This window comes from Sciurus carolinensis, chromosome 7 (genome assembly GCF_902686445.1).
Source record: "Sciurus carolinensis chromosome 7, mSciCar1.2, whole genome shotgun sequence".
Taxonomy (NCBI): domain Eukaryota; kingdom Metazoa; phylum Chordata; class Mammalia; order Rodentia; family Sciuridae; genus Sciurus; species Sciurus carolinensis.
In genome coordinates this window covers 9899642-9926840 of record NC_062219.1, presented here as the reverse complement: position 1 = coordinate 9926840, position 27199 = coordinate 9899642, and the positions used below count along the sequence as shown (strand labels likewise).

The following is a 27199-nucleotide window of genomic DNA, read 5'->3' as shown; positions in this document are numbered from 1 at the left end:
TGTTAAAGAGAATTATGTCAGTATTTACCCAGAAACACTCAAGGAAAACAGTGATTCCCTTTTACATACAGCAGTACCAGCTGGATTAAAGAGACTTTTCCCAACATGAGTGAACACTTTTTCAGAGGGAGTTCATTTTGTGCTGCTATAACGGAATGCCTGAGGCTGGGTAACTAAAAGAGCAGAAATTTATTTCTGACAGTTATTGAGGTTGGGAAGTCCAAGGTCGAGGGCCCACATCTGGCAAGGGCCTGAGTGCTGGGTCATCCCGTGAAGAAGACAAGAGGGTGAGAGAGAGAGGGTGAGAGGGAGAGACAGAGAAAGAGCAGGAGAGGGCTGAACAAGATTTTGCAGTTTTTGCAGCATGGAGCCCATTCCTATGATGGTGACTTGCATCCACTGGAGAGAGCTGAGCCCTGGCCACCTAATCCTTAAAGACCCTCCTCTCAACACTGCTGCTTTGGGGATTAAGTTTCTAACACATGAAGTTTGGGGGACACATTTGCAGGACAGCAGGGAGTTCTTCTTTGTTGTTGTTCCAATTGGTTACACATGACAGTTGAGTGCATTTTGACACAGCATGCGTAAGTGGAGCACAACTTCTCATTCTCCTGGTTGTACATGATGTACAGTCGTGAAATCACATATGCACATAGGGTAGTAATGTCTGACTCATCCTACAACCCTTCCTACCCCTATACCGGCCCCCCACCCTTCACTCCCCTCTGCACAATGCAAAGTACCTCTATTCTTTCCTAGCTGCTCCCCCCACTTATTGTGAATGAGCTTCCGCATATCAGAGAAAATATTCAGCATTTGGTTTTTTTGGGGATTGGCTTACTTCACTTAGCATGATATTCTCCAGTTCCATTTATTTACTTGCAAATGCCATAATTTCATTCTTCTTTAAGGCTGAGTAATATTCCATTGTTTATATGTACAACATTTTCTTTATCCATTTATCTGCTGAAGGACATTCATAGTTTGGCTATTGTGAATTGAGCTGCTATAAACATTGATGTGGCTGAGACACTGTAGTATGCTGATTTCAAGTCCTTTGAGTATAGACTGAGGAGTGGGATAGCTGGGTCAAATGGTGGGTCCATTCCAAGTTTTCTAAGGAATCTCCACACTGCTTCCTACAATGGTTGCACCAATTTGCAGTCCTATCAACAATGTAGGAGTGTACCTCTTATCCCACATCCTCGCCAACATTTATGGTTGCTTGTTTTCTTCTTGATGATTGTTGTACAATCCACTTTGAGTTGACTTTTGTGCAGGGTGTGAGATAGGGGTTTAATTTCATTTTGTTATATATGGATTTCCAGTATTCCCAGCACCTTCTTTTCTCCAATGTATGTTTATGGCGCCTTTGTCTAGGATGAGATAAATGTATTTGTTGGTATGACTCTGTGCCTTCTATTCTGTTCCATTGGTCTTCATGTTGGTTTTGGTGCCAATAACATGCTGTTTTTGTTACTATGGCTCTGCGGTATAGTTTAAGGTCTGGTATTGTGATGCCTTATGCTTCACTCTTCTTGCTAGGAATTGCTTTGGCTATTCTGGGTCTCTAATTTTTCCAAATGTATTTCATGATTGCTTTTTCTATTTCTATGAAGAATATCATTGGGGTTTTAATAGGAATTGTATTAAATCTGTTTAACACTTTTGGTCATGGCCATTTTGACAGTATTAATTCCTGCAGGGAGTTCTTTAGGTCAAACTTTCTTTATTCCTTTTTCCTACAGCAAGCCCCTTGTATCTTGTCACCCTCCTTTGTGAATTCTCTTTCCCGTGAGGCTCTGTGAGAGTGTAAGCAGTCAGTGTCGGAGGTTTGGCGGTCACCTTGATGTGAGGATGCCAGCTCTTTGTTCGTTCTGGTCTCCCCTGAGTCCTATGGAGGGACCTCCCACCTGGCCGTCCACTATGTTGATTCCCGCTGTGGTTTTGCTTTGTTCTGTTTCTGCGAGGGGGTTGGTGTGGGAGCAGGGACAGAGAGGATGGGGTGTCGTAGCTTCGTGCCTCTGGGTGGTCCTCCTGGAGACAGCAGTCCACCTAGTCACATTGGGGTCGCTCTCCACCTTCTTAAGGTCATGGGACATCTCCAGACTTCTGCAGGGCTGAGGACACAGAAAGACCTCTGGCCTCAGTTCAGTCACTGTCCAGTTAGCAGCACATATGTCCCCAGGGCTAGTGGGCCAGCTTTTCTGTTGTGATCTCAGAAAAGGGGCTCCTGGCTGGTGGTCCTCGGGCCCCAATTGTGCCAGCCCCCCTTGCCATCTTGTTGGAGCATGTGTGGGTGCTGGTCCCACAGCTTCCAGGACCGAGCCCCTGTCCACCTCCGAGTCCTGAGCAGAGAGCTGAGGTCCTGCACCTTCTGCTCTTGGCAGCTGCAAGGACCTGTCATGAGGCTGCGTCCTGTTTCTCTATACCACCTCATCACTTAACGTGGTGACGAGAGACTGACCGTGGTCATGGCAGAGACCTCCCTTCCCTTGGCTTCATGCCGACTCTCAGGTCTGCCTCCCACCCTCTCCATGAAGTCCGGGAGCCATGACCATGAGCCAGGGCCTGATGCTGAGACAGCCCAGCTCCTGAACCCCTCGGCCTGCAGCCAAGGCCAGATGCCAGCTCCCAGGCTGGCCTGGCACAGGCTTTAGTCTGTCCAGAGGCACATCTCCCAGCTCCCCGTAGAATTCAGATTTAGGAGTGTACCCTGTAGACCTGTAGTCCCAGCTGCCCGGGAGGCTGGGGCGGGAGGATGACTGGAGTCCAGAAGCCGAGAACAACCTAGGCAACATGGCAAGACCCTGCCTCTTCAAAACAACCCAACAGCCCAGCTGGGCGCGGTGGTGCACACCTGTAATCCCAGCGGCTCGGGAGGCTGAAGCAGGAGGATCACTGGTTCAAATCCAGTCTCGGCAACTTACTGAAGCCCTAAGAGACTGAGCTAGACTATGTCTCAAAGTTAAAATATAAAAAGGACTAGGAATGTGACTCTGGTTGAGTGTCCCTGAGTTCAATCCCTGGTACAAAAAAAAAAAAAAAAAAAAAAAAAAAAAACCCAACCACAAAAACAATGAGAAGAATCGTTCGTCAATTGGTAGCTCAAATGCCTTCTGGAATTAGTGTAGTTTAGCCACGGAAATCCCTTCAAGCCTCTTCAGGGACTCCCCGGCAGGCTCACGTCCACAGTTCCTTGACCTCTTTTGGAGAGATTACCTCCAAAATATTGAAAAATGGTTTCTTGCTTTTTTGCAAATGAACTTAGTCCTCAAGGTCTTGTGCTGGCAGAAAGTGCCTGAGTTGTTGGATCCGGGCGGGAAAGGCCGGTTCTGGTGCAGATGAGGTGATGTCTCTATGAGGTGATTCCAGGGCCAGGTGACCCCTGTGAAGAGCCGTGTTCCCAGCCAGGGGCACGTGTGCACCTGCCCAGCTCTAGTCTGAGGCTGGCTGGGTGGGGGAGGCAGGATCGCCTCCATTCTTCTGCCGGCTGCTCTTCCGGGGGAGCAGAGGGCGGGCTGCCGTGGCGGGGAAGGACGGTTTGGTGGTCCACAGGAGACGGCAGCAGAGTCCCCTGCGTGCAGCTCAACAGGGCGGGTCTCCAATGGAAGCAGTTCGTTCCTCCCAGGAAGTCTGGCTTCTTAGAAGACAGGGGCTGCTCACTGTGTCTAACTCTGGTTCCCTTTCTTCTCCTCCCCTCCCGCCTCCCCCACCTGTTGGCAGCTGTCCGTACCTAGCGGTGAAGATCACCCCCGCCATCCCCGTGGTTGGGGGCATCCTCTTCTTCTTTGTGATGGGGACCCTGCTTCGTACCAGCTTCAGCGACCCCGGAGTCCTCCCGCGAGCCACACCGGATGAAGCCGCTGACCTGGAAAGACAAATAGGTAATCGCACAGGCCCTTGGCTGTTTTGGGTCACTTTCCTCCTGTGCCAGCCCTGTGGGCAGCCCAGACCGAGGTACCCGTGCAGGAGGGGCAGGGCGCTGGCCATGGGAGGAGCAGCCGGGAAGGGTCAGGCATGAGCCCATCACCTGGGGGGGAGGTGGGTCGTCAGGTGGGGGCAGAAGACTAGAGGCTCACGAGTGGAGTCCAGGGACGCTCCAGGTAGTTCTGCTCTGGTGACCAGCCTCAGTGGCCACAGATCTGCAGTTGTAGGTTGCTGTCTTCTGTTCCCATGTCAGTCACTGTGACTTGGCTAGTTCTGATAAAAACCTCGGAAAGGTTATTCTCCGCCTGCTGCCCTGTCTGTCCCGCCTGGGACCCAGCATTTCCTTTACTGAGGCACAAGAACACCAGATCCTCGTGACGCACATTGAGAAGAATAGCTCTCTTTTTCCTTAGAAATTATAGCCCTAGGTTAAAATGTCTACAGCCATTCATTTTGAAGACATTAAAACAGATCATAATTCCTCACACAATAAACTTTGGAGGTCATTTTTTTAAGTTTAGAAAGAGCGCCTTTTCTTCCCATTTAATGCTCTTAAATGTCCTGGCTTGTGACTGTGGCTTTGCTGTCGCGTGCTGGTCAGTTTGGCCTGGATGGCAGAGGGGCTGCCATCTCTCCGCATGGACACAGAGCTAAAGGCTGAAAAACCATGTGCAGAGACATTTCCCTCCTGTTCCACAGAGCTCCCTTTGCAGCCTCCACCAAAGCTGGTGCAGTCCCCTTATCTACAGCGTAAGCAGGTCTGGAAGTGTGGCTGTTGCTTGGAAGTGTCCACTCTGGTCTGACCATTCCCCAAATGCTAAAGCCCAGCTGTGTCCTTCCCTCGGCACCTGTCCTCATCTGTCCTCATCGTTCATCCCAGTCACCTGGGAAGGGAGCAGTAGTCAATCGTGGGAGCACATGCTGACATCTGCTGGTACGCAGCCTTCTTGTTTCCTGAGGCAGGGAAGGGGCAAGGAAGAAGCGGCAGTGAGGAAGCCGGGCCGGTTTCCTTCCTGCCCCTGAGTCTCAGGGTCCAGGCTGAGCCGTGATAATTCACCACGTACAGCCTCGCCTCTCACAGCACTGCGATCAGTCTTGACACCCTCGTGACCAACACCGCCTTGTTTCCACATCCACGCAACCTCCTGAGGATGGCGTTGTTCTTACATCCATTTTACAGATAAGGAAACTGAGCCCCAGGGAAGGGCTTGAACAAGGTGCAGAGCTGGAGCGAGAACCCGGGTCTCCGGGTCTCTGCCCTGTTCTTTCCAGCTCCTCCCATCACTGGGCGGAGGGAGATCAGGCCAGCTTCCTTCTGGGAGAAGGAAGTCCGTGCCACAGTCCGTACCACAGCCCACCACAAGCAGCTCTGCTCAGTGCGCAAGCCCAGCCACTGCACAGAGGGCGCGGGACTCCCTGCTCAGCCGCATCCCAGGGAGCAAAGGGAGCAGCTGCCCAGTCAGCCGTCTCGGGGACCGGTTTCCCGGCCTGGGTGCGACCTGCGCATTGGGTCCTTTGTGGTAGATGCGGTTTCCTTCCGTCCTCGCCCAGGGGTCGTCCCGCCCTAGAGGCGGTACTGCTCAACTTCTGTGTCTTTGGAAACCAAGGGGGCGCCTTCCTGACTCCTGGGCATGGAGTCCCCAGAGAGTGAGGCTGCAGGGAGGTGAGGCAAGCCAGGTTTCCTGTGGAAGGAAGAAGAGGGACTCGAGAGGCAGAGCCTTTGCATGGCAGAGGCCACCACTGGATAGATCTCCACGGAGCCGACGTGTGGAAGGCCGTGGTGTGCTCCGGGTTTGGCTGCGGTGCGGAGTGGTTATTCTGGGGCAGCGCAGCAGGTGCGCCCCTTCTTCCTAGGCCGGATTCTGGAGGTGAAGAAGCTCTGCAGACAGGCCAGCCCCAGCCCTGGCTCTCCCCTCTCCAATGGGCAGCTTGGAGCCAAGAGCAGTCAGTACTTCCATCTTAAGACGCCGGGAAAGACGAGCAAACCCAACGGAAGCACGCAGTAGGAAGGAAGCCACTAAACTCCGAGAGGGAAGCAGTGAACTGGAAGGCAGAGGAACAGTAGGGAAGAACCCATGAGACCGAAAGTCGGATCTTTGAAAAGAACGTCGGCACTGATGAGAGACCAGGGACAGAGATGGACAAGTGACTTAAAGCAAGGACAGCGTTGTTCCAGAGAAGATGCATGAAGCGTCAGTGAGCACATGGAAAGACGCTCATGGTCCTACTGCCGAGGGGCACAAGTCGGAACCCAGTAAGGCACCTCCCCCTCTGCACCTCTAGGATACTCTGATCCAAAGGACAGATAACCACAGACGCTGGGCAGGAACTGGAGACACTAGAACCCTGGCACAGGACTGGGGGGAATGTAAAATGGCACATCCGCCTTGGAGAATAGTTCCTCAAAGTCCTTCCAAAAGTCAGTTACCATAGGACCTGGCAACTCCACTCCTGGGCAAGGACCCAAGAAAAATGAAAATGTCTGTCCTCACAAAGACTTGTGCATGAATATCCACAGCGACTTTCTATCTACTAATCAAAAACTGGACCCAACCCAATTGTCCATCAAAGGATGAATTGATGGTCAACATGTGGTATATCCACACAATGGAATACTATTGAGCAATAAAAAATGAGCATAGTATTGGTACACTTTTTTTTTTTAAGGTTCATGGATGAACCTTAAAATCAGCATGCTGAGTCAGATAAGCCAGAGGCCAAAGATTACACTGTGTGTTCCACTTATGTCAAATGTCCAGAAAGGACAAATCTTTAGAACACAGAGTAGTATCATGTGGGGTGAGGCTAGGACTACAGGCAAGACTGTCCCTGACATAAGGGAGTCTGAGGTGATGGACACTGTCTAAAATTAGCCTGTGGCTCTCACTGAACTGTATACTCTCAGTGGGTCACTGCTGCAGTATGTAAATCATACCTCAGTAAGTCTGTAAAACAGGAGGGAGGAAGAGGGACCGAAGGAGCCGAGGGAGAGGGCGGGCGAGGGCTCTGGAGTCACGCCAGTGGGTGGGAATCCTGGCTCCCGTTCTCCAGCTGTGCGACACGAGGCTACAGCACCCTTTTCTAACCTCAGCGTCTGCGTCTGCCTGTGACGCGGGAGCCTGGGCCTCCTACGTGGTTCTCACCAGGAAGGCTCCGCTCGTCAAAGATGCTCCCTAAGCGGTGTTGCTGTTTCCGCGTCTCCGCTCCCCACCCAGTTCTTTCTTCTCCTTCTACAAACATGGGTTCTCATAAAACCTGACTGCTGTGTGACAGGAATAAGGGGCGGAGCTGGAGCCCCGTCCCTGGTGGCTCCCCGTGGTCTCAGCGGGGCTCTGGTCCTTCCCAGGGCTCTCCAGGGGCCACTTGGCGACGGAAAATACGTGATGTTTCCATGAAATCGTAACACATTTATGTTGTGCTGTCTGGGTAAAGAAGGAAGAATGAAAAATGAGGCCTGGAAACCTTTTGTTATTAGGGTCATTAATTCTAATCATCTGTTGTAGATCTCTTACTTCTAAATGCTCCATGCAGCCCTCGGAAGCAGCCCTGAGTAGTTCATTGGATTTTGCCAAGGTTTCCACCGCTGCCCGTCCTCAGACTCCTGCAGAGGAGTCGGGCTCTCGGGGTCTGTTGTGCCGGTCGGAAGGGCCTTGCCCTTCTTTCTTCTGAAGGAATGTTCCAGAACTTAGATCACAGCTAAAAAGACATGGAAGAACAGCGGTAGAGGTCCAAGGCCCTGCTGGGATCACAGACTTGTGCATGGATGTCCACAAGACCCCTGGAAACTTCAGTTCCAGGAACTCCGTTTTGTCCCTTCACCGGGGACAACCGGATACTCAGCAACAGATTTGGGGTCAGAGAAAAGCAGGTGAGATGCTGAATCAGAAATCTCGGACTGAGGCACTCAGCTTCCATTAGCAGGGGACAGAGCTGCCTAGTGTCCACACCGCTCCTCCAGCTCTCCGCGATCGTGAGGGCGCCAGGACGGGAGCCGGCGCGGAGGGGGCCCAGCTGCACAGGAACCTGGCCCCTTTAGCTCCCAAAGAAAGGCTGGCGGCTCAGGAGGCTCCCTGAGCCAGAGAGACCCAGAGGCCACGTGAGGGGCCCACCATTGTGGGGTGAGGGTGGACTGGGCCAGTGTGGCCTGTGGAAGCCCACCCGAGGTGGACTCGAGCTGAGCGGTCCCTGCCTCCTTCACGACGCAGCCCAGTGCCACTGTCCCCACCCAGAGCCTAGCCTGCTCTTCCCTCTGGCCCTCCCGGCCTTCCTCCTCCTCCTCCTCCTCTCGCTCCCCTGCGGCTGCCCACCGCCCACATCTGATCAGGGTGTCATGCTCAGCAGTTCTGCTGGGAAGACACAAGCCAGTCCGCACCCCCAACAGCCCAGCTTCTCTCCTGAATTAGCTCTGAAACCGGCGCCTGTTGGTGAGATTCCCCCATCCTGGGAGCTCTGGACCCTGAGCCCCCAGCCCCGCAGGGTCCTCCTGGGGAGTTCCTGTGGCAGCAGGAATGAGTCAGTTTGACTTGCTGGAGTTTTTTCCCCAACGACATCTCAAGCCTTTGTTTAAGGGTAGAAGCATTTTAATTGGAATTTTAATGACACCGGTGAATTTTTGTTGAAGGAAATACAATTCTGAGAAGAATGCTATTTAAGCCAGTGTAAGACCTTAATCAGTTTTCTCTATTGCAGCTAAACTATTTCCATTTCCATTTTTATTTAACTAAAATTACTTTTATTGGAGTAATTTCTTTTCTGCATAAAGTCGGTAACCAAGATTTTTAATTGATCAGGTTTTTTTTAAATATTATGAAAGTGGCCATCATAAAATTTCTCATAGAACTATTATTTCTTTTTTATTGGTTTTTTTCAGTTATACGTGATAGGAGAATCCATTTTGACATAATTATACAAGCGTGGACTCTGTCTTGTTCTAATTCAGACCCCAGCACCTCTCCTTCCCCTTCTCTGCACCAGTTTTGTCCCTCTATTGATCTTTCTGCCATTTACCCATAGTTAGCTTTTAAATTAATATTGTGTGATTGTGCACAATGGCGGGATTCACTGTGGTTGTGTATGTACACAGGAAGTTATGTCAGATTTGTTCCACTGTCTTTCCTTTTCCCATCCCCGCTCCTGCCCCTTCATTCCCCTTGGTCTAACCCCCTGAACTTCTACTCTCCATCCCCCTCTTGTGGGTCAGCCTCACATCTCAGAGAGAACTTTCGGCCTTTGGTTTTTAGGAACTGGCGTATTTCACTTAGCATGATGATGGTCTCCAATTCCATCCATTCACCAGCAAATGCCATATTTCATTCTTCTTTATGACCAAATAATATTCTGTTGTATATAGATACCATGTTTTCTTTATCCATTCATCCATAGAAGGGCACCTAGGTTGGCTCCAGAGCTCAGCGATTGTGAAACGTTTGATGTGGCCACATCACTGTAATATTTCTACCACAACAAATTTTCTTGGTAATTTAATTTTCTACCTATAAAGTGTTTTGGTTTTGGATTTTTTTCAGCCATTATTAGTTTCGTTTTGTGTTGATTATTTATATTGATAATATTCACCATAAATTTTCCCTAAGATTTGATGGTCTCATTCATGTTTTGCCTAAGGAGTGGTGTGTTGTTTTGACTCACCTGCGTCAAAATCTTCTAGACCCCGTCTGGTCACTTTGGATCCTGTACAGTAGTTGTCCATACTGGCAGTTAGATACCCCACCCCCATGGCAAGTCAAGGGGCAGGTGTTGCAGGTGCTATTTTGATAGCTCTTTCTTGTCAGAAGGTGACCTTTTCCCAGTTCCTATTTGTATCTTTCTACACGCTCCCAAAACTCCACGATTTGTCCACCATGTGGTTTACATTCACGGTGATCATTTCAGCAGCTGGCCTCCAGAGCTCGGTCCAGAATGGGGCCACACCTGATACTGAGGCTCCTTGCTGCCTTCTCTACCCTCTCTCTCCTGCCTGCCCTTGCCAGGGATGTCAGCTGCCATTTACGGGGCTTTAGGACTTTCTCTTCCAGACACCTGTGCCCACGAACTCAAATACTCTCTGCTTTCCCTGTGTCTCTGGGAGGCTGGCTTCCTGGGGGTGGTGAGCAGGCAGGACGGAGTTCCCAGCTGACATCCGTGGGTACTCTTTCGTGTGGGCACTGCCTTACACGCTTGCCCTGTGTTATCTTGACTCCCCAGCAGCCCCCGTGGTCTGCAGACACTGTGGTTGTACCTGTTTTATTCATAATGAAGCCAGCGCTCAGAAAGTGATTTGCCAGGGGTGGTTTGGCCAGAGCTGGACGTCCAGCTCAGCTCCATCTGCACTCACACCCTGTGCCCTGAGCTGCTGCCCAGTCCTGCCCCATCCTGTTGGCATGGGAACCAGGCCCTGAACAGGGGATTTCTGGGCTCACTGGAGCAGGGCACCTCTCTTTTCCCCGATGGTGTTCCTCTTCCTGCGACTGGCCGTACATCCAACCCTGCAGCTTCCCTGTACCCCTGGCTGACTCTCCTCATCACCAGCTCAGCTCAGGCATGGAGCCCTGGGTCAGCACCACAGCCAGAGGCCTGATTCTAAAGTCCTGGCCCAAGAGGGTGGAGGAGGAGGCCAGGCAGGAGGTGCCAGGCAACCCTGCTGCGTCTTGGAGCTGCCTGAAGATCGAGGCCTTTCGTCCTGTGGGACCCTTGCTGCTGTCTGCGTGTTCTGCAGAGTTTGTGAAGGAGCTTAGGCAGCAGGAGTGGGGAACCCACCACGCTGGATCCCTCCTGGAAGGGACCAAGTTGTTGGAAGAAACATCCCAGGGAAAGGAAGGATAGAAGAGGGAGGAGAGGAAAAGGAAGAGTAGATTCCTTGATTGGAGGAAGGTGCTAGAATCATCTAGCAAGTACTGATGCCAGGGAAGGGCAGGTGGTGAGCCGCCCACACAGAGGCAGGGGGTGGCTCAGAATGTCAAAAATCTTGATTGTCTCTTTTAAAAAACTCCCAGCCAGGCAAAGTGGCAACCAGATGTCACAACTCAAAATTGTGGTATTTGGGGAAATACCACAAGATTTTGAAGAGTCTGGTTCTGAGGGAAGGAGGAAGCCAGAGATTTTGTTTTTCCACAGCATCCCCACCCCGAATGCCTCTTGTAATAAAGGTCGAGCTTGGACTCGCATGCATGGTCCTGCGTACAGAGCTAATGAGCTCCTCCCGAGAGGCACTAATGGTTCTGCGATCAGACGCGGCGGCCTCTCTCTCCCCCTCTCGGCACCAGCGTCACTGCCTGCAGAGTCTGTGTTAAATCAGCACAGTGACGGCATAGAGCGATGTCGACGTGCCTTGCTAAGAAATAGAAATGTGCTGTCGTTGTAACCAGTTCTCATATCGGAAGCCATAAACGGGAAGGATGAGACAAGAACCAGGGTCAGGAGGAGGTCGGCCTCAAGAGCAGAGAGAAAGGCTGCAGGCACAGGAGGAAGAGATCAGGCGCCATGACGGGAACAGGAGAGTTGGGACCCCGTGGTTCAGGAGCCTGGTCCAGAGGAGGCGCAGGCGCTCTGGAGCACGTTGGTGGGAATGGGAGCCCCCCTTGCCACCCAGGGGCACTGAAGCTTTGGCTTCCTCCATGGCCCATGGTGCAGCTCTCTGTGCCCACCTGTCTTCCTCCAGGAGTGCTGGTCCCAGGCAGTGCTGCAAGTCACAGAACATTCCAGTTTGAAGAGACCTCCGCCATCATGGAGATCATCCTGGGCAACTCCTCTGCTTTACAGAAGAGTAAACCGAGGCTCAGAGACAAGCCCCCCCATGCTTACACGGAGCTAACAGTGACAGGCTCAGGACACTGGCTCTGGGGTCTGACTCAAGTCTAGGTACTATGTACTTCTCCTTTGTTTTCTTCTAAAACAGAATCTCTAAATCCTTGCTACTCAAAGTGAGGTCCGTGGAAGAGCAGCTTCCACAGTGCCCGGGAGCACAATAGAAATGCAGGATCTCAGGTCTCAGTCCACCTATAGATCAGGTCCTGCACTTACCAAGATGGCAGGTAGCTGCAGGAAGGCTGAGGAGCAGAGCCCTGGGGCTGCCATTGCCCACCTAGTGATCCTTCTCAACTGTCCAAGTCCACTTCCTCTCCTCTTAAATTCTCAAGACTTCCGTATTTTCAGGAGCTCAGCTAACTACAGATCTGTGTACTGGGTCTAATAACCTCCCTTCCCGCAGGACCCATGATATGAGTGGTATCTTATGCTTTATTGTTTCTTGTTTAAAATAATCATATTAATAAAGACCTTCTCTTCAGATAGTGCTATACAGATTTCAAAGACTATATATGTTAGTATTATCAAGAAAGTCTATGGGTATGAGCGCAGAATCTGTAGCTAAGTTGACTGAGCCCGAATCCCAACCTTTTGCACTTCCTTGGTACCTTGAGAAGTGTGTTAACTTCTCTCGGCCACAATTTCAGTGTCCATAAAGTAGACCTGCTAAGGGCAAAGATCTATTCTAATGTTATCATTCTAAAGTAAATTCTTCTTTCTCCTCTGCTTCACTGCAAAAATGCAGGAACTAAAATACTTCAGAAGATTGTTTAGCAGTCTCAACTGTTTAAACAGAAGGAATGACGTATTCTGTTCATTTTAGAATGCAAAGATACATGCACGCCCATGTGAATTCAATAAGCAAAGTATAAGTACTGCAAAATAAGTAAGATATTTAAATAACTCATTGCATATTACTATCATTAGTGCTTTAACTGGCACGCTTGCGAGGATAATTGGTGATGATCAAACAGCAGCTCTTTTGAACGAAATAATGAGTCAGGCAGTCAGTCAATAAGGTTTTAGAGGGAAGTCAATAACTCTTCGTCCAGGTCAGCAGGTTAGGGTGTTGGGTAAAAGGGGCTCAGGAACAGCAATCTGACCACGGGAGCGCATGCGGGGTGTGCTGAAGGAATGGGGGCAAGACTGGCTTTTCAGGGGAGAATCCCCTGGAGGCAGAGTGGACAGGCTCTGTGCGCCAGGGAAGTGGGAGGCTTTTTAAATTCCAAATATAAAGGTGCGCACGAGGCCACTCAGGGGTGAAAGGAAGCAAAGGACGTATTGAAGATGGAGGAAGGAGACCCAGGCAAGGAGGGATGTGGGGCCACTGGGAGTAGCCAGAGCAGGCCAAGCAGGGGCTGCCTGGTGGGGAGGAGGACCAGCCTCGCTAGGCACCGGAAATAGGTAACCAGGTGACCAGAGAAGCCGTGGGCCACACAGCACCTCTTGGCAAGAGCCTTCCTAACTGAAGGGAGCCATCCCACTGTCCCACACGGCGGCTCATGATTCTGGACTCAGCCAAGAGCCAGCTGCCCACAACAACTCACCCTGTCCCTGATCATTCTAAGCCATCATTGTTCAAACGCTAAGCCAGACTGTTCTGGAAGACCAGGAGGTTGATGGCGGCTGGTGTAGTGAGGTTTCTCAGTAGGGAAGAGACACTGGGCCCCACACCAGACACAACAAGGAAGCCTGGGAGGAGCGAGGTGGGGTCGTCCATGGAAGATTGCTAAAGGGAAAGGTCAAGGGCGAAGGGTCATTCTGGCTGAACCAACCAATAGGATTCTGGTGGATGACAGGCCAGGCAATCAGATAGTCCCTGGGGTGGGGCTGAGGAACCTGGTCAGACAGATCAGGAGGGACCAGATATCTAGGATGGGGCTGACTTCTCAGGATTCTTGCTAACACTGGACAATGCAGAAGCCCAAAAGCCAGGGCCTATTTGAGAAGAGCGAGGAGCCTGAGGAGAATTTGGTCATCACGATCCTTGTCATCGCAGATGCCCTGCGTGCGTTGGGTGCTCGCGTGCTCTGTGGACACCAGACCCTGTGAGGTGTCATCTGTGGGGTGTGCACATGGGTCTGTGGTGCCAGTGACTGCACCCCAAGCCCTCAGCCCCTGCGCGGAGGGGAGGGGCTGACACCAGTTCCCTGAGGGCTGTGTCTCCCGTCCCTTCTGGAGGGGAGACTTGGTACCTTGAGAAACTTATAGATTGACTTTCTGCAGATAAGTTCGGAAGTTAAGAATCACTGCCTAAGAACACGAGTCAGTTGCTTCTGCGGGGTGGCGCGGCCGGATGTGGGTGGCCCTGGGAATCGCTTACAGCCCACACAAGGCTAGAGGGTACCCAGAGAGAGGGAGGGCTCAGGTGGGCTGCCCGGGAAGACCAGGGGTCATCCCACAAGGGCACTTCCTACCACCAGGTTCTTAGGAAAAAACTCCTCACAATTTCCATTTATCCAAATTTACCTTCCAAAGCTCCTGTTCGGCTTCTATAGCTGGACAGATATGAAGTTCGCTTATTTGTAAATCATAGATAACACTCTCTAGGAGAAAACAGAAGTGCCCGTGGATGCCTGCCAAAGTACTTACCATCACAATTTGGAATGTGTACTTTTTAAATCTCTATTTTCCTTGAGGATGGAAACTTGAAGTCTGGGGTCCCTGAGTGAGTGAATAGGTGAGTTGTTCTTTGCACACAATAAAAATAAATAGAATAAAAACATATTAGAATCACCTGTGACCCTCACAGAACTGAAATGTAACACACTTGGAGTGAGACTGAGAGGCAGCCACGCCCACTGGAAATATAATGCAAGTCGTGGGTGTTAATTGCACATTTTCTAGCAATGATATTGTAAAAGTAAGGAAGAAACAGAAAAAGCAGTAGTGAAATTCATTTGGAAAACTAAGAGAACCAGAATAGCCAAAGCAATTCTTAGCAAGAAGAGTGAAGCAGGAGGCATCACAATTCCAGACTTTAAACTATACTACAGAGCTATAGTAACAAAAACAGCATGGTATTGGCACCAAAACTGACATGAAGACCAATGGAACAGAGTAGAAGACACAGAGTCATACGAACAAATACATTTATCTCATCCAAGACAAAGGCACCATAAACATGCATTGGAGAAAAGATAGCCTCTTCAACAAATGGTGCTGGGAATACTGGAAATCAATATGTAGCAGAATGAATTGAACCTCTATCTCTCACCCTGTACAAAACTTCACTCAAAGTGGACCAAGGACCAGAGACCCTGCACCTAGTAGGAGATAAAGTAGGCCTAACTCTCTACCATGTGGGTTTAGGAACTTACTTCCTTAACAAGACTCCTAAAGTGCAAGAAGTAGAATCAAGAATCAATAAATGGGATGGTATCAAACTAAAAATCTTCTCAGCAAAGGAAACAATAAAGAATGTAGGCTCTTCACGAGAGAGCCTACAGAATGGGAGAAAATCTGTACCCACCAGCACCTCAGATAGAGCATTAATCTCCAGGATATATAAAGAACTCAAAAAACACACACGCACACATGCACACACACACACACACACACACACACACACACACATGTACACACAAAATAACCCAGTCAATAAATGGGCAAAGGAACTGAACAGACACTTCACAAAAGAAGAAATAAGAATAGTCAAAAATATATGAAAAAATGTTCAACATCTCTAGCATTTAGAGAAATGCAACTCAAAACTACACCAATTCCATCCTGCTCCAGTCAGAATGGCAATTATCAAGAATACAAGTAACAATAATTGTTGGTGAGGATATGGGGAAAAGGTTCACTCCTACATTGCTGGTGGGACTGCAAATTGGTGCAACCACTATGGAAAGCAGTGTGGAGATTCCTTAGAAAACTTGGAATAGAACCACCACTTGACCCAGTTATCCCACTTCTCAGTCTATACCCGAAGGTCTTAAAATCGGCATACTACAGTGATACAGCCACATCAATGTTTATAGCAGCTCAATTCACAATAGCTAAACTGTGGAACCAGCCTAAGTACCCTTCAACAGATGAATGGATAAAGAAAATGTGGTAAATATGCACTATAGAGTATTACTCAGCCATAAAGAAGAATGAAATTATGGTATTTCTTGGTAAATGGATAGAAATGGAGAATATCATGTTAAGTGAAATAAACCAATCTCAAAAAACCAAAGACAAAGTGTTCTCTCTGATTCTAACCTTCAACAAGGGAGGGGAAGATTAGAAGTTCATTGGACTACACAGAGGTGAACGAAGGGAAGAGATGGGGAATGGGAATAGAAAAGACAAGAATGAATCAGACACAAATTTCCTGTGTTCACATTATGAATACATGACCAATGTAACTCCACGTCATGTACAACCACAAGAATGGGATCCTAATTGGAACGAATCATACTTATTCTGTTTGTATAATATGTCAAAATGCACTCATGTATATCTATAAAGAACAAATAAAAAAAGTAAGAAAGGAATAAATGAGATTAATTTTAATGCCATCATTTCAATGTGTATGTAATATAAAAAGCACTTAATGTGATATTTATGCTTTGTGTGTGGTGTGTGCTGAATCTCCAAGATCTGGTGTGTGTTGTGTACTTACAGTTATCTTTCAGTGTGAACTAGTCATATTGCAAGTGCTCAATAGAGTAGTCACATGTGACAAGTGGCTACTGTGTTGGACCACACAGGAGTAGGTTCAAACAATTGGACCTAAATAATTATTGCAATCTCTCAGATTTGTCAATCTTGGCTATTTTGTTTTGGATCATTTGAAAGAATAACTGGGGAGAATGTTTTTTAACTTTATCATTTTTTTTCAATTTTGAAAGAGAGCTTCACTGGTGCGTTCATTCATTTGCCCACTTATTCAACATTTACTTGTTGACTTGTAGCTGGGTACTAGGCACGATGGTAATGGCAGGTCATATTGTTGTTGTTGCTGTTGTTTTATTTCTGCCAATATAATTGTGAAGTTATAAACAATGGAATCATCTGAAATGTCTAAGCAGGCTTATTATTATTGCTCATTAACAAGGCCAGATTCCATACCATTCAATTAGATCATTGGTTCTTCAATCTGAGTGTGCATCAGAATCAACTGGGAGCCTATTAAAATGTAGATTGGAGAGCCACCTGCAGAGGTTCTGAGTCAGATCTGGGGTGGGGTCAAGATGCTGCATGTCTAACAAGGCCCCAGATGGCGTTGATGATGCTGGTCTGGAGGCCACACTTTGAGAACCCCTAGATTGGAGTGGTTCCTCCTTTACCTTTTACTTAGTCCGCAAGCCTAGAGGCACAGTCTTCAAGCCTGGAGAGTTGAGCAACCACAGGATTCGTGTCTCTAGAGGATTCTTTGGCAATAGGTAAGTTACCTTCCCGTGGTCTGTTTTCTAAGATACAACTGTAGTGACAGAATGGAAAATTCCTTGAGAAACTTATTTAGGAACATCACCAGGGACTGAATGAACTGGGTGGAGTCATCTAAGGGAAGCTCAGAGCTGCCTTGGGGACCAGCATTGCCCACGATGGCCTCGCCCATCCTCCATGGTCAGTCCGTTAAGGGCTCAGTCCCTTGTGCTCCCTCTATGCTCCCTTCAGAGCTATGGGCACAGCAGGACACCTGCACATGAATTCTGCCAGCGGAGGTGCCAGGTGGGAGCAGTGGCCTTTCTCCCCTCTGCCAGTTATCATTTTTGTAGGACAGACCTTTGACAGGCCAGGTGACAGTCGCAAAGGTGACTTTCCAGGGTCCTGGTTCTTTCCACTCATGCCTTAAATGACTTGATATCAAGTTCAGATTATTTGGATGTGCCTTTTCCCCATGACATTTTCTTTCTTAAAAAAAAAAGCACTTATTTTCTCTAAGATGCAGATAACAGGATTTTGCTGTCTATATGATTTTGATCCTGTGAATGCCATCCAAAGGTCAAGTTCCTAGAAAAGAACAAGAAAGCGAAACTGGAGGCAAATGGTTTCCTGCAGAACTGTGGCCGGATGTCGGTGGGAGGAGGTCTGAACAACCCCCATGCCCACCCCCACCCCTCTGGCCACAGCACCATCTGTCCGGTAGTTGGATAAACTTTTGGTTGAAGAACGACAGAGACTTTTGCATTTTTCTCTCAATGAGCACAGAATGTCTCTAACATTTATGTGATTGTTTTTTATCTTGCCATGATAGATCCCAGACCCTTAGTGAAAAATATTCCTGGCTGGTTGTTGAGTTTTAAAAAAAAAATCGCTAAACAGTTCCTCAGTTTATTTTAAGCCTGGCACGATCTTAGGTACCGTGGAATGATCAAACGCACTCTAGCTGGGGGCTAGCTTACACAAGGGAAACCACAAGCAGCTTTCGTTAAACAGCAGAGGAACATCAGCAGGGACAAATTACTACGCGAAGGGCTTGGAACCTCTGCTCCTTTGCCAGGTAGTTCACTGTGAGCCTCCTCCTGCGTGTGGCATGGCGTTGAATGGTCTCACTGCCCACTAGAATTGTGACAAAGCATGTCCCAACATTCCCAAGTGGCCCTGGGGGGCAAAGTCACCCCCGGGGAGAACCTCTGCTGTGAAGTCAGCTGGGTTTGTGAGGGACCGAGGGGCATACGCCCAGGAGAGCATCAGAAGAGATCAACCACAGAGAGCTCTCTGGAAAAAGCGAATTGGAGCTGGATTTTAAGAGACAGGAAGGACGGGAATTGCCTGTGGGGATGGCACTGCAGTGGGGCAGGCAGAGCCGAGGAGAGGGGAGGTGTTATTCTGGAAATGAGTGACCGAGGGACCCAACCAGAGCCCTCTGGCTGGCATGGGTGGTGTGTACAGAAAACAGAGCAATAATCAGTGACTTTGGTCAGCGTTGCGTAATAGCTGCTCAAGCCAGACATCAGCAAGCACGAAAGCAGAACCAGGACAGAAAGAACAGCTAGCATCTGAATGGCGCCTACTGTATGCCAGGCACAGTTTTAATGTTACATGTTAATCTAATCCTCCCAACAACCCCTGAGGTAAGCGACATTATTATTCTCATTTTGTAGCCGGAGAAACAGAGGCATGGAAGGGACCAGTAACTTCCACAAACCTCTCACCTTTAGCCCTCTGTCCAGCCGCTCAGCCATGCTCTTACCAGCCTCACTGGGTCCAGGTTTCCAGGTTTGGTTAAGCAGGGCCGGGGTGATGGTATTCTGTCCCCAGAGGGCAGGAACTGGTCTGGAGTCCAAGCTGTCAAGCAAGGTTTGAAAGAATGAAAGCAGTGGCCTTGGTTGTAAGGAGGTCAGGAATTCCCATGAAGAGTCGTACTTCATGGGAAAGCCAGGGTTGAGGGGGCCACAGGAGCGCAGTTCCAGCGGCCTCGAGACTCCCACAGGGAATATTTAGCTGCGAGGGAAGCAGAGGCTGTGAGGATCTGGCCAGATGAGGCTGGGGCAGGCCTGGGCCTGGCGGGGACAGGGTGGGACGCTGCCTTCACTGAGGAGCAGGGCCTCAGGAGCGAAGCACTCTGGCTCCTCAGGAGGGGGCGGGACAAGAGGCAAAGGGTGGGGTGACAGGAGACTCGGCTTAAAGATGGAGCTGGGTCTGTGTCCAGTAACTGGGGAGCAAAGGGTCCCTCGGTGAGAGGGGGACAGGGCTGCATGTGGAGGGGCCTGGAACCTGGAGGCAGGGGCCTGGACTGAGCCCAGCGTTCGCAGTGCCGTCAGAGCGGGTGCCTCGGCCCTCCCTGTCAGAGTCCTCTTCTCTTGAACAGGGGCCGTAGAACACACTGGGGTCGCTGAGGGTTTAAATGACACCCCGGGTGCAGGCCAGGGACCGCACATCGCGGCAGCAGAGGAAGATTTCCTAGGTGAGAGCAGCTGGAGAGGGACAAACTGAAGCCACGCCAGGCAGGCAGGAGGCGCAGGACCCTGAGAGGAAGGCGCTGGGCCTGGACGGCGCCTCTGGAGGGCCCACCACGCTGCTAGCCTTGGCAGGCCTGCCCGTTCTGATGGGAGGGTGAGGAACCCTTAATTTTGCCCTGTGAGGACTGGAGTCACCGATGGCTCATCATGTGGTCTTCAAATGCATAGAATTTGAACTGTCGGGCTGGAGTGGATTTTTACCTTTGGCCATGCTGAGCAGTTGGATGTGTGTCCAGCATTGTGTCAGACTGAAGGATGAGAGAAAGACACAGTGTTATTTGAGGGACAGGACCTTGGCTGTTACTGTTTGCAAATTTAGCTCTAAAAAGAGCTTCAGCCTCAGGCACTGCCGGGGTTCGTGACACACCTCTGGTCAGCGGAGAGCGCCCTGAGCTCAGTCTTCCTAGTGTCGTAGCCACACCACAGAGCAAGGCGTGGATGGTTGTGCCAGCCAACTGCAGAGCGCGGGGAGCCCCCGTTCCCGTGGCTGCCCCAATTAACAGCACATGAATAGTGATGTCCCACTAATTTCCGGTGAATCCCGATTGGTGTTTCCGATTGCCTAAACTGGCCTGTCCAACAGACAAGTAATGTGAGCCACAGATGCAGGTCACATGTGTACTGTTAAATTTTCCAGTAGCAACTTGATAGACACAAAAAGGAGCAGGTCAAGTCAATTTTAATAGTATATAGTATTGAACCCAATTATTCAAAGTATTTTCACTTGAAATATGATTGATATTTAGAGTGTTGAGATAGTTTACATCCTCCTTTTTTGTACCAAGCCTTTGAAATTGGGTATGAATTTTATACTTAAAACACATCCCCATTCAGACTAGCCATATTTCAGGTTCTTAAGAGCCACACGTGACTGGTGGCGCCATACTGGGCAGTTCAGAACTAAATTCCTTGACTGTGATGCTGACAGTCCAGGAAAAGGCTTATAATTACTCAGCTTGGGGACACTTGTTTCCCCCTGATTCCTGGTTGCTGCTGTAGAAGATGCCAGTTTTTGATTCATTTCCCACCTCAGCATTATCAGAAGGAAATTATCTAAAACCAATGATCACCCAGAGAGCCCAACTCTGGGCCATGTAGGGACAAGAACAGCCAATCAAGGGCCATGTGCAAGTCTAAAGGAAAAGAAAACGAATCATTTTGGTGCAGAAATGGAATCCCAGGTTGAGGGGAGGAGGAATTTCTAATATAAGAAAGGCAATGGCCATCAATAAAGGAAGATTGGATTCAGGCTACTGCAGTGAACACTCAGAATTGTGGTCTTGGCTTTATTTCTTCTGTGTGGGATCCTCATCTCAGGCCATTATGATTCCATTCTTCTGCTCGACAGCACACAGGGTGATTAGAAGACAAAAATCTCTAAGACGAAATGATTGGGGTGGCTTTTTGCAAAAATCACCAGGTGAACTTTGAGGGTAAAAAACAATGTGATGAAATTCAAGCACATGGGACAGAGATTCTTCCTTCCTGGTACAGAATTCTGTCTGTCCTAGCCAAGCCCAGAGGGAGGGAGGAGCCCGCAGGAGCATAAAACATCTGGCCTGCAGTCAGAGCTGCTCAGTCCAGTCCCTCCACCTCTCTGCCAAGTCCAATCCTGCTTCAGAACTGTTACAGCTCAAACACACCCACGGAGATGACTGAGGGCTTCCTCTGGCTTCCTTGACACCTCCTGAGATAAAAGCAGTTGACGACTGCTCTTCCCTGGTGATAAATGGTTGTTGGTTTTCTTTCATCAATATTTTAATGACTATTTGCACATTTTGGCAATAAGGGATCCAGAGTCTGATGGTAGGTGCAGAGGCAGATTGCAGAGGTGACTCATGAGGATTCGGCTGGCCGTCAATGCAACGCCAGTCCCCTGTGACAAGTGGGTTTCAGTCCAGCACCTGGCTGCTTGGCAGGCTTCTGAAGCAGGTGTACCAAGTGAGTCAACCCGCCTTCCCCTCTGATGCTGTCTTCTCTGAGATAGCTTTGCTGCCTGGGAAATGCACTGAGAAACCTCAGGCCAAACCTCACCTCTGCCCGGGTATGACTGCCACTGAATTCACAGCTGCATTGGCAACCCCGATGTGCCTGTGTTAGGAGAAAGACTCTGCTGCAGCAGGCGCAGCCCCATCCACTGGGGAGAGCAAAACCACTCTACTCTCCTGGAGGGCACTTGCTTGGAGGAAAAATGCTGCTCCCTGGACACTTCCCCAATTCTCAGTTAAGGTCATGTTCACATCATGGATTCGCTCTTCAGTTCTTCCCCATTTCAAGCTTCAGATTGTCATGAATATTATTTTGGAGCTAGACCAGTGGTAAATGTTCTGCCTAGTAAAGAGTTTGGAAGAAAAGCTCCTAACTACCTGGGGATGGTAGAGAGAGAGAATTAGGAACTGTCTTTCCACATTGAATCAAGTTTTAGAAATGAATGCTTGAAACCAAAATGACAAAATGATGGAAGAAGTCCAATAGGAAAGGAAATCAGAATAGGCATTTATAGGGAGCCAGGGAGGAAAACTAAAGCTGACCTGAAATAAATATGAAGATGGTCATTATAGAATTATTTAGTTCAAAAATTGGAAGCAACTTCAATGCATAACAGTCAGCAAATGGGTAAATGAAGTGTAGGAAATGTCTATGATGACTATTATTAAGAGGTCATTAAATGTTGATTTCAAGCCAGGGACTGTGGCACATGCCTGTAATCTCAGCTCCTCGGGAGGTTGAGGCAGGAGAATTGAAAGCTCGAAACCAACCTAGACAAGTAGGTGAGTCCCTGTCTCAAAATCAAATAAGGGCTAGAGTTGTAGCTCAGTGGTAGAGCACTTGCCCAGCATGTGTGAAGCCCTGGGTTTGATCCCCAATACTGAAAAAAAATGTTGATTTCAAAAATATGTAATCACTTAGAAATGAAAGTTACCTTGATATCTTTAAATGAACATAAGCAAAATGAAAAATTGCACATACATTCTGATCTTATACTTACAGAAGCCTAGAAAAACGAGAGGAAGGAATTACAAACAGTTCTTTTGCGGTTGGTCTGAAAAGTGATCTCAATTTTTCTTCTTTGTCTGTTTCTTATATTCCAAAATCTCTGTGATGAGTATGGACACTTTCATAATCCAAAGGAAAATAATCAGAAATTGTCATTACGTAAGTGAGCAACTGTCCCTCAACATACGCCTGAAGCCATGCCTCTCCCTAGTTGCCTGGCCTGGGAAAACCCCAGATTCCCCCCAAGTGCCTTCGTTGGGATAATGGGGTCCAATGGCCTCACCTGCTTGTCTGAGAGGGTCATGGGGACGTCCTAACCTGAAGAACCCAAGGAGTTCTCCAAGCATGCCCGGTAGCAGGGGAGACGTGGTGTCTCATTGCAAACCTCCTACAACATGAGGAACAAGGGGCTGAAGGAACACACTGGAGTGGTCCAGAATCAGAGGGAAGTGGCCCACATGAGGGGCAATGGGACCCTGGGAACCCAGGTCTCAGAGCTCGGATGTCTCAGCTGCCCCAGGCAGGGCTCTCCTGTATGGTAGGAGCCTCAGACACATCCCTGAGAGTGGCTCTTGCAGCCATCCCTGAGACTGACATTCATTTTGCTTTCTCCAAGCAGAGTGGGGGAGAAGGTGCCAGAGCTGGATGTGGCAGGCTGTGGAGGTCATACTGCCTGTTTCATGGCTGTCTAGTACCAGGTGTTGGTTGGGGCCAAGGGTCCCCTTCCTAAGTGCAGATTAGTATTCCCAAGGAGGCCTGAAATTTTTTCCAGTAAAAGAAAAAAATTTTAAGCACATGCATATCACTTTTCAGTAATCAAATGCATAAGGCACAGTGGACCCTCCTCTGAAGACCCTGATTCAGCAGGTGGGTGCCCCACCAAGCCCAGGCCTGTCGCAGCATCCAGATGTGACACCTGCCATCCTTAGTTCCCTGACACATGTGGGGGACAGACAGAACAAAGCAGCGCCCCACAGGATGGAATGACAGACGCAAACCCCACGCACCCAGCAGAGTCAGAGCTCGGTCGGCAGCTTCAGGTGGCTCTTGAATTGTCGAATTGAACTGAAAAGTTAAACACACATGTACAGATGTTTTCAGGGTCTCAGAGACGTTATCTCCTAGCATCTCAGGGTGTGTGGGTTTAGTGAGAAAGATGGATTTTGTGATTTATCCAACAAAATAACTTCAACTCCTCCACTCAGAGAGCTTTCCGCATGGAGACACAGGTGATCCGCAAAGGCGTGTGGGATGATCAGACTGGGCAGCTGATGCTGGGCAGGGGTGAGAAGTGAAACCTGGTTAGACACTGGGGAGGAGAAGAGCAGGGGGCCTGGGGGTCAGTCTCACTCTGACCCCCCAAGGCCCAGAGCCTGGCCCATGAGGGAGAAGCAGAGACCAGGTCCTAGCCGAACCTGGGCCAGGGCTACTTCAGAGATGCAACCCTTCCAGAAGCTCCCAGGCGGACTCCACACTACTGGGCGAAGCTGTGGGGGAGGGGGTCCCCACATTCTGCTCTCCCTTGTTGCTCTTCTTTATCTGTTCCTGGGGCGGTGGCCCGGGGGGGAAGCTTGGGAGAGCCATCACCAGGTTCCCCTAGCTGCTGCTCTCCAGGCAGATTTGGGATGGGGACCCCTCAGGAGGGTGTGTGAGAGCTGGCCACTTTCACAAGGCAGAGGGCAGAGGAGTCTCGAAGCACCATCTCTCACTCTGAGGTCCGCAGGCCTCCATAGCGAGTCCCCTAAGCTGCTCGTTAAGATGCAGACTCCCAGGCCCCGCCCTGAGCCTGCAGCTCAGAGTCTCTGGGACGTAAGGCCTGAGAACCTGCATCAGGCACATTTTTTTTCTTTTTTTTTTTTTTTTGGTACTGGGGATCGAACTCAGGGCCTTGTGATTGTGAGGCAAGCACTCTACCAGCTGAGCTATCTCCCCAGCCCAATCAGGCACATTTCACAAGTGATATTTTTACACAGTGGTGTTTGACGTTTGCTGACTTAAAATGTCCCCAGACATATAAGGAGCATTTTATGCATGTGCACAGAGGTGCACTGTTGGGAATCCACAGCCTCTTCAGAGAGGCAGGTCAGGCCAGGGCCCGCCCGTCAGCCAGGAAGCCACTCAGGGTGAGCATCTCCACATTTTGTCTCCTCCCCACTTTCCACTGTCCCCCAAGCACCCACTCTACCTATGTCAGAGAAAAAGCCCAGCAACCCTCAAGAGCTCTGCATTTTCTGGCAGAGGCCACCCAAAAGTTAAGAGGGACTGAGACAGGATGGTCAGGTGCTGGGACTCTTGGATGCAAGGATCTGTGATCTTCCTGGGGACAGAGCTGGCTCCCCAAGGATCCACAGATGGCCTCCTAGGGGCCCAGTGCTGGACTGGGACCCCAGGATGTACAGGTGCATAAGGTAGAACTGGAAGGCAGCCACACGGACCCAGAAACTTGGTAGAGGAGCCACGGCCATGCCTGGTGACATTTTCCTCTGCCTCTCGGGAACGCCGCGGGCCAGCCCTGGTGAAATTTCCTGGGTGGCAGACGAGTGCACCTCGTCCCTGGCGCCATGCCAAAAGAGGGACTGGAGTGTGGTGGGTCTCAGGGACATGGGACCGCTCAGAAGAGGCGGCTCCTGCTTTGTCCTGTTCTAAGGGGCAGGTACCTGTTTTGTTTTGTTACGCCTTATCCAAGAGCAGAAGTTTTTTGTCTAAAGGGAGAACATGTGCTCTTGTCTCGTTTATAAACCCTGTTCTGGGAAGATGCTGAGAGACCCATAGCAAGGACACGTCCCCCCGGGAGGCTCTGCTTACCAACAGTGTTGGCTGGACACACCCTGTATTAATCCAAGCATTGCTTCCTGTAGGATGCAAACACAATAGGGCCAGATCTCCACAGCAGGCACAGTGTGGTCCATGCCCAGGACCTGATGCCAACGGGACACAGAGGCCCAGGCCTGCGGGAAGGGAGTGGACGGGAGGTGGGGGGTTGCCGCATGTCACCCCCTGTTTCAAAAACAAACACTCAGGGTCCTTTCAGGGAAACTTCTAGGTTGTACAGGTTGTGGGGCAGTGGTGAATGACTGCATTGAGATTCTAGAACTTTCCAGAAACCTGAGTGAAAGGGAACAGTGCACTCTGGTTGACTGACAGGCTCCCGACTGAGTTCAGTCATCTTCAGATCCTGCCACTCTCAGCTGCCCATCAGGGGAACCACTAGTCCACAAACCAGCCCCAGGGGTCGATCAGAAGGGAAGAGCCTGCCATACTCCACTCAGAAAATCAGGTCCCCACAGAGAGAAAACTGGGCAGGAAACTTAAGGGATTTCTTGGTCACATTTCTTCTAAGTTAGTTGACAGAAGACTTGAGAAACTCCTCCCCTGCTGGAAGGCAACAATAATTTTTAAAAATTAGTTAAAACTGCCCTTGTGTGATGGTGACAGCTGGCACCTGCTGTCTCCAATGGAGCAGGCCAGGGCTGCGCGTCAGTAATCAGAGGCAAACTGAAGACTGAGCTCTGATCTACTCTTCTTGTCAGCCAAGCTCAGACCTAAGCAAGTCTCTTTCTCTGCCAGAAGGGAAGACAGACATTCAGTGATATCAATGTGACTGTGTGGCTGCAGAGAATCATAGGCACTTAGGAGTAGTTGTCTTTTATATTATGTACCCTTTTGTCATATGTGGAAAGAGAGACCATTATAGGCTAATCTCTAGACCTAGAAACCCAATTCTTCTCCCCTTTCAATCCAATGCAACAGATATTTCAATGTAGTAAGCATTAAAAAGAACACAAAGATAAAGAAGTAGAGTCTATGCGTGTGTCAAAATCTAGACGGTGCTGCTATTGACCACAAGAAACTGGCTAAAAAGTATTGTATCTGAATTCTGCCACCCTTACATTGTGATTGCACGAGGCTTACATGGTTCTTTATTGAAGTACATATGAGCAATACAGAAAAAACAAAATCCATACTTCCAATCTTATGGTCAGGTGCAGATGAGACTCATTTTTGCCTGATGTCCCTTTGAGAACTCAGACCTGGCCATTGAAGGCTGCTGAGGAACCCACAAAGATAAGTGGAGAGCCCTGGGGTGAAACTGTAGTGATCTGGTAAGTTCCTCTGTGCTGCCTCTGATAGTAAAGCATGAATACTCCAAAGTAAGAATATTTAGTAAATTTCACTATAATTGCTGAAAGTAGATGTTAAATTGAGATTATTAGTTCAATGGAGGACTGGATTTAGTTTAAACAAGGGATTACTTTACATCTGCTAATGAGAAAGGGACAAAAATAGAAGAAATCACTATAATTAAATACCTGAAGCAGTTAACTTATAAAGAGAAAAGGTATATTTTGACTCATGGTCCTGGAAGTTCCATTTCGAGATTGGGTAGCCCTATTGCTTTGGGCCTCTGATGAAGGCCCAGGATGACAATGGATGACAATGGCAGAGAGCATATGTCAAAGCAAACTGCTCACATTGTGAACTAGCAAATACAGCAGGGATAAGTGGTGTCCCATGTGTTAACCATGGATGTCTCTGCATGGTTTAGCAGGATCAAATACATTAATAAGTTAATG

The 27199-nt window shown here is 49.2% G+C and overlaps 1 protein-coding gene across 3 annotated transcripts in view; it reads left to right on the top strand.

Annotated features, from left to right (window-relative positions):
• Zdhhc14 (zinc finger DHHC-type palmitoyltransferase 14) overlaps positions 1-27199 on the top strand; it is a 264704-nt gene that overhangs the window by 163611 nt on the left and 73894 nt on the right. For all 3 annotated transcript variants that reach the window (XM_047558180.1, XM_047558179.1, XM_047558181.1), the window contains exon 2: positions 3727-3887. In XM_047558180.1, coding sequence (XP_047414136.1) covers positions 3727-3887 — 161 coding nt within the window. The remainder of the gene's footprint in view (positions 1-3726; positions 3888-27199) is intronic.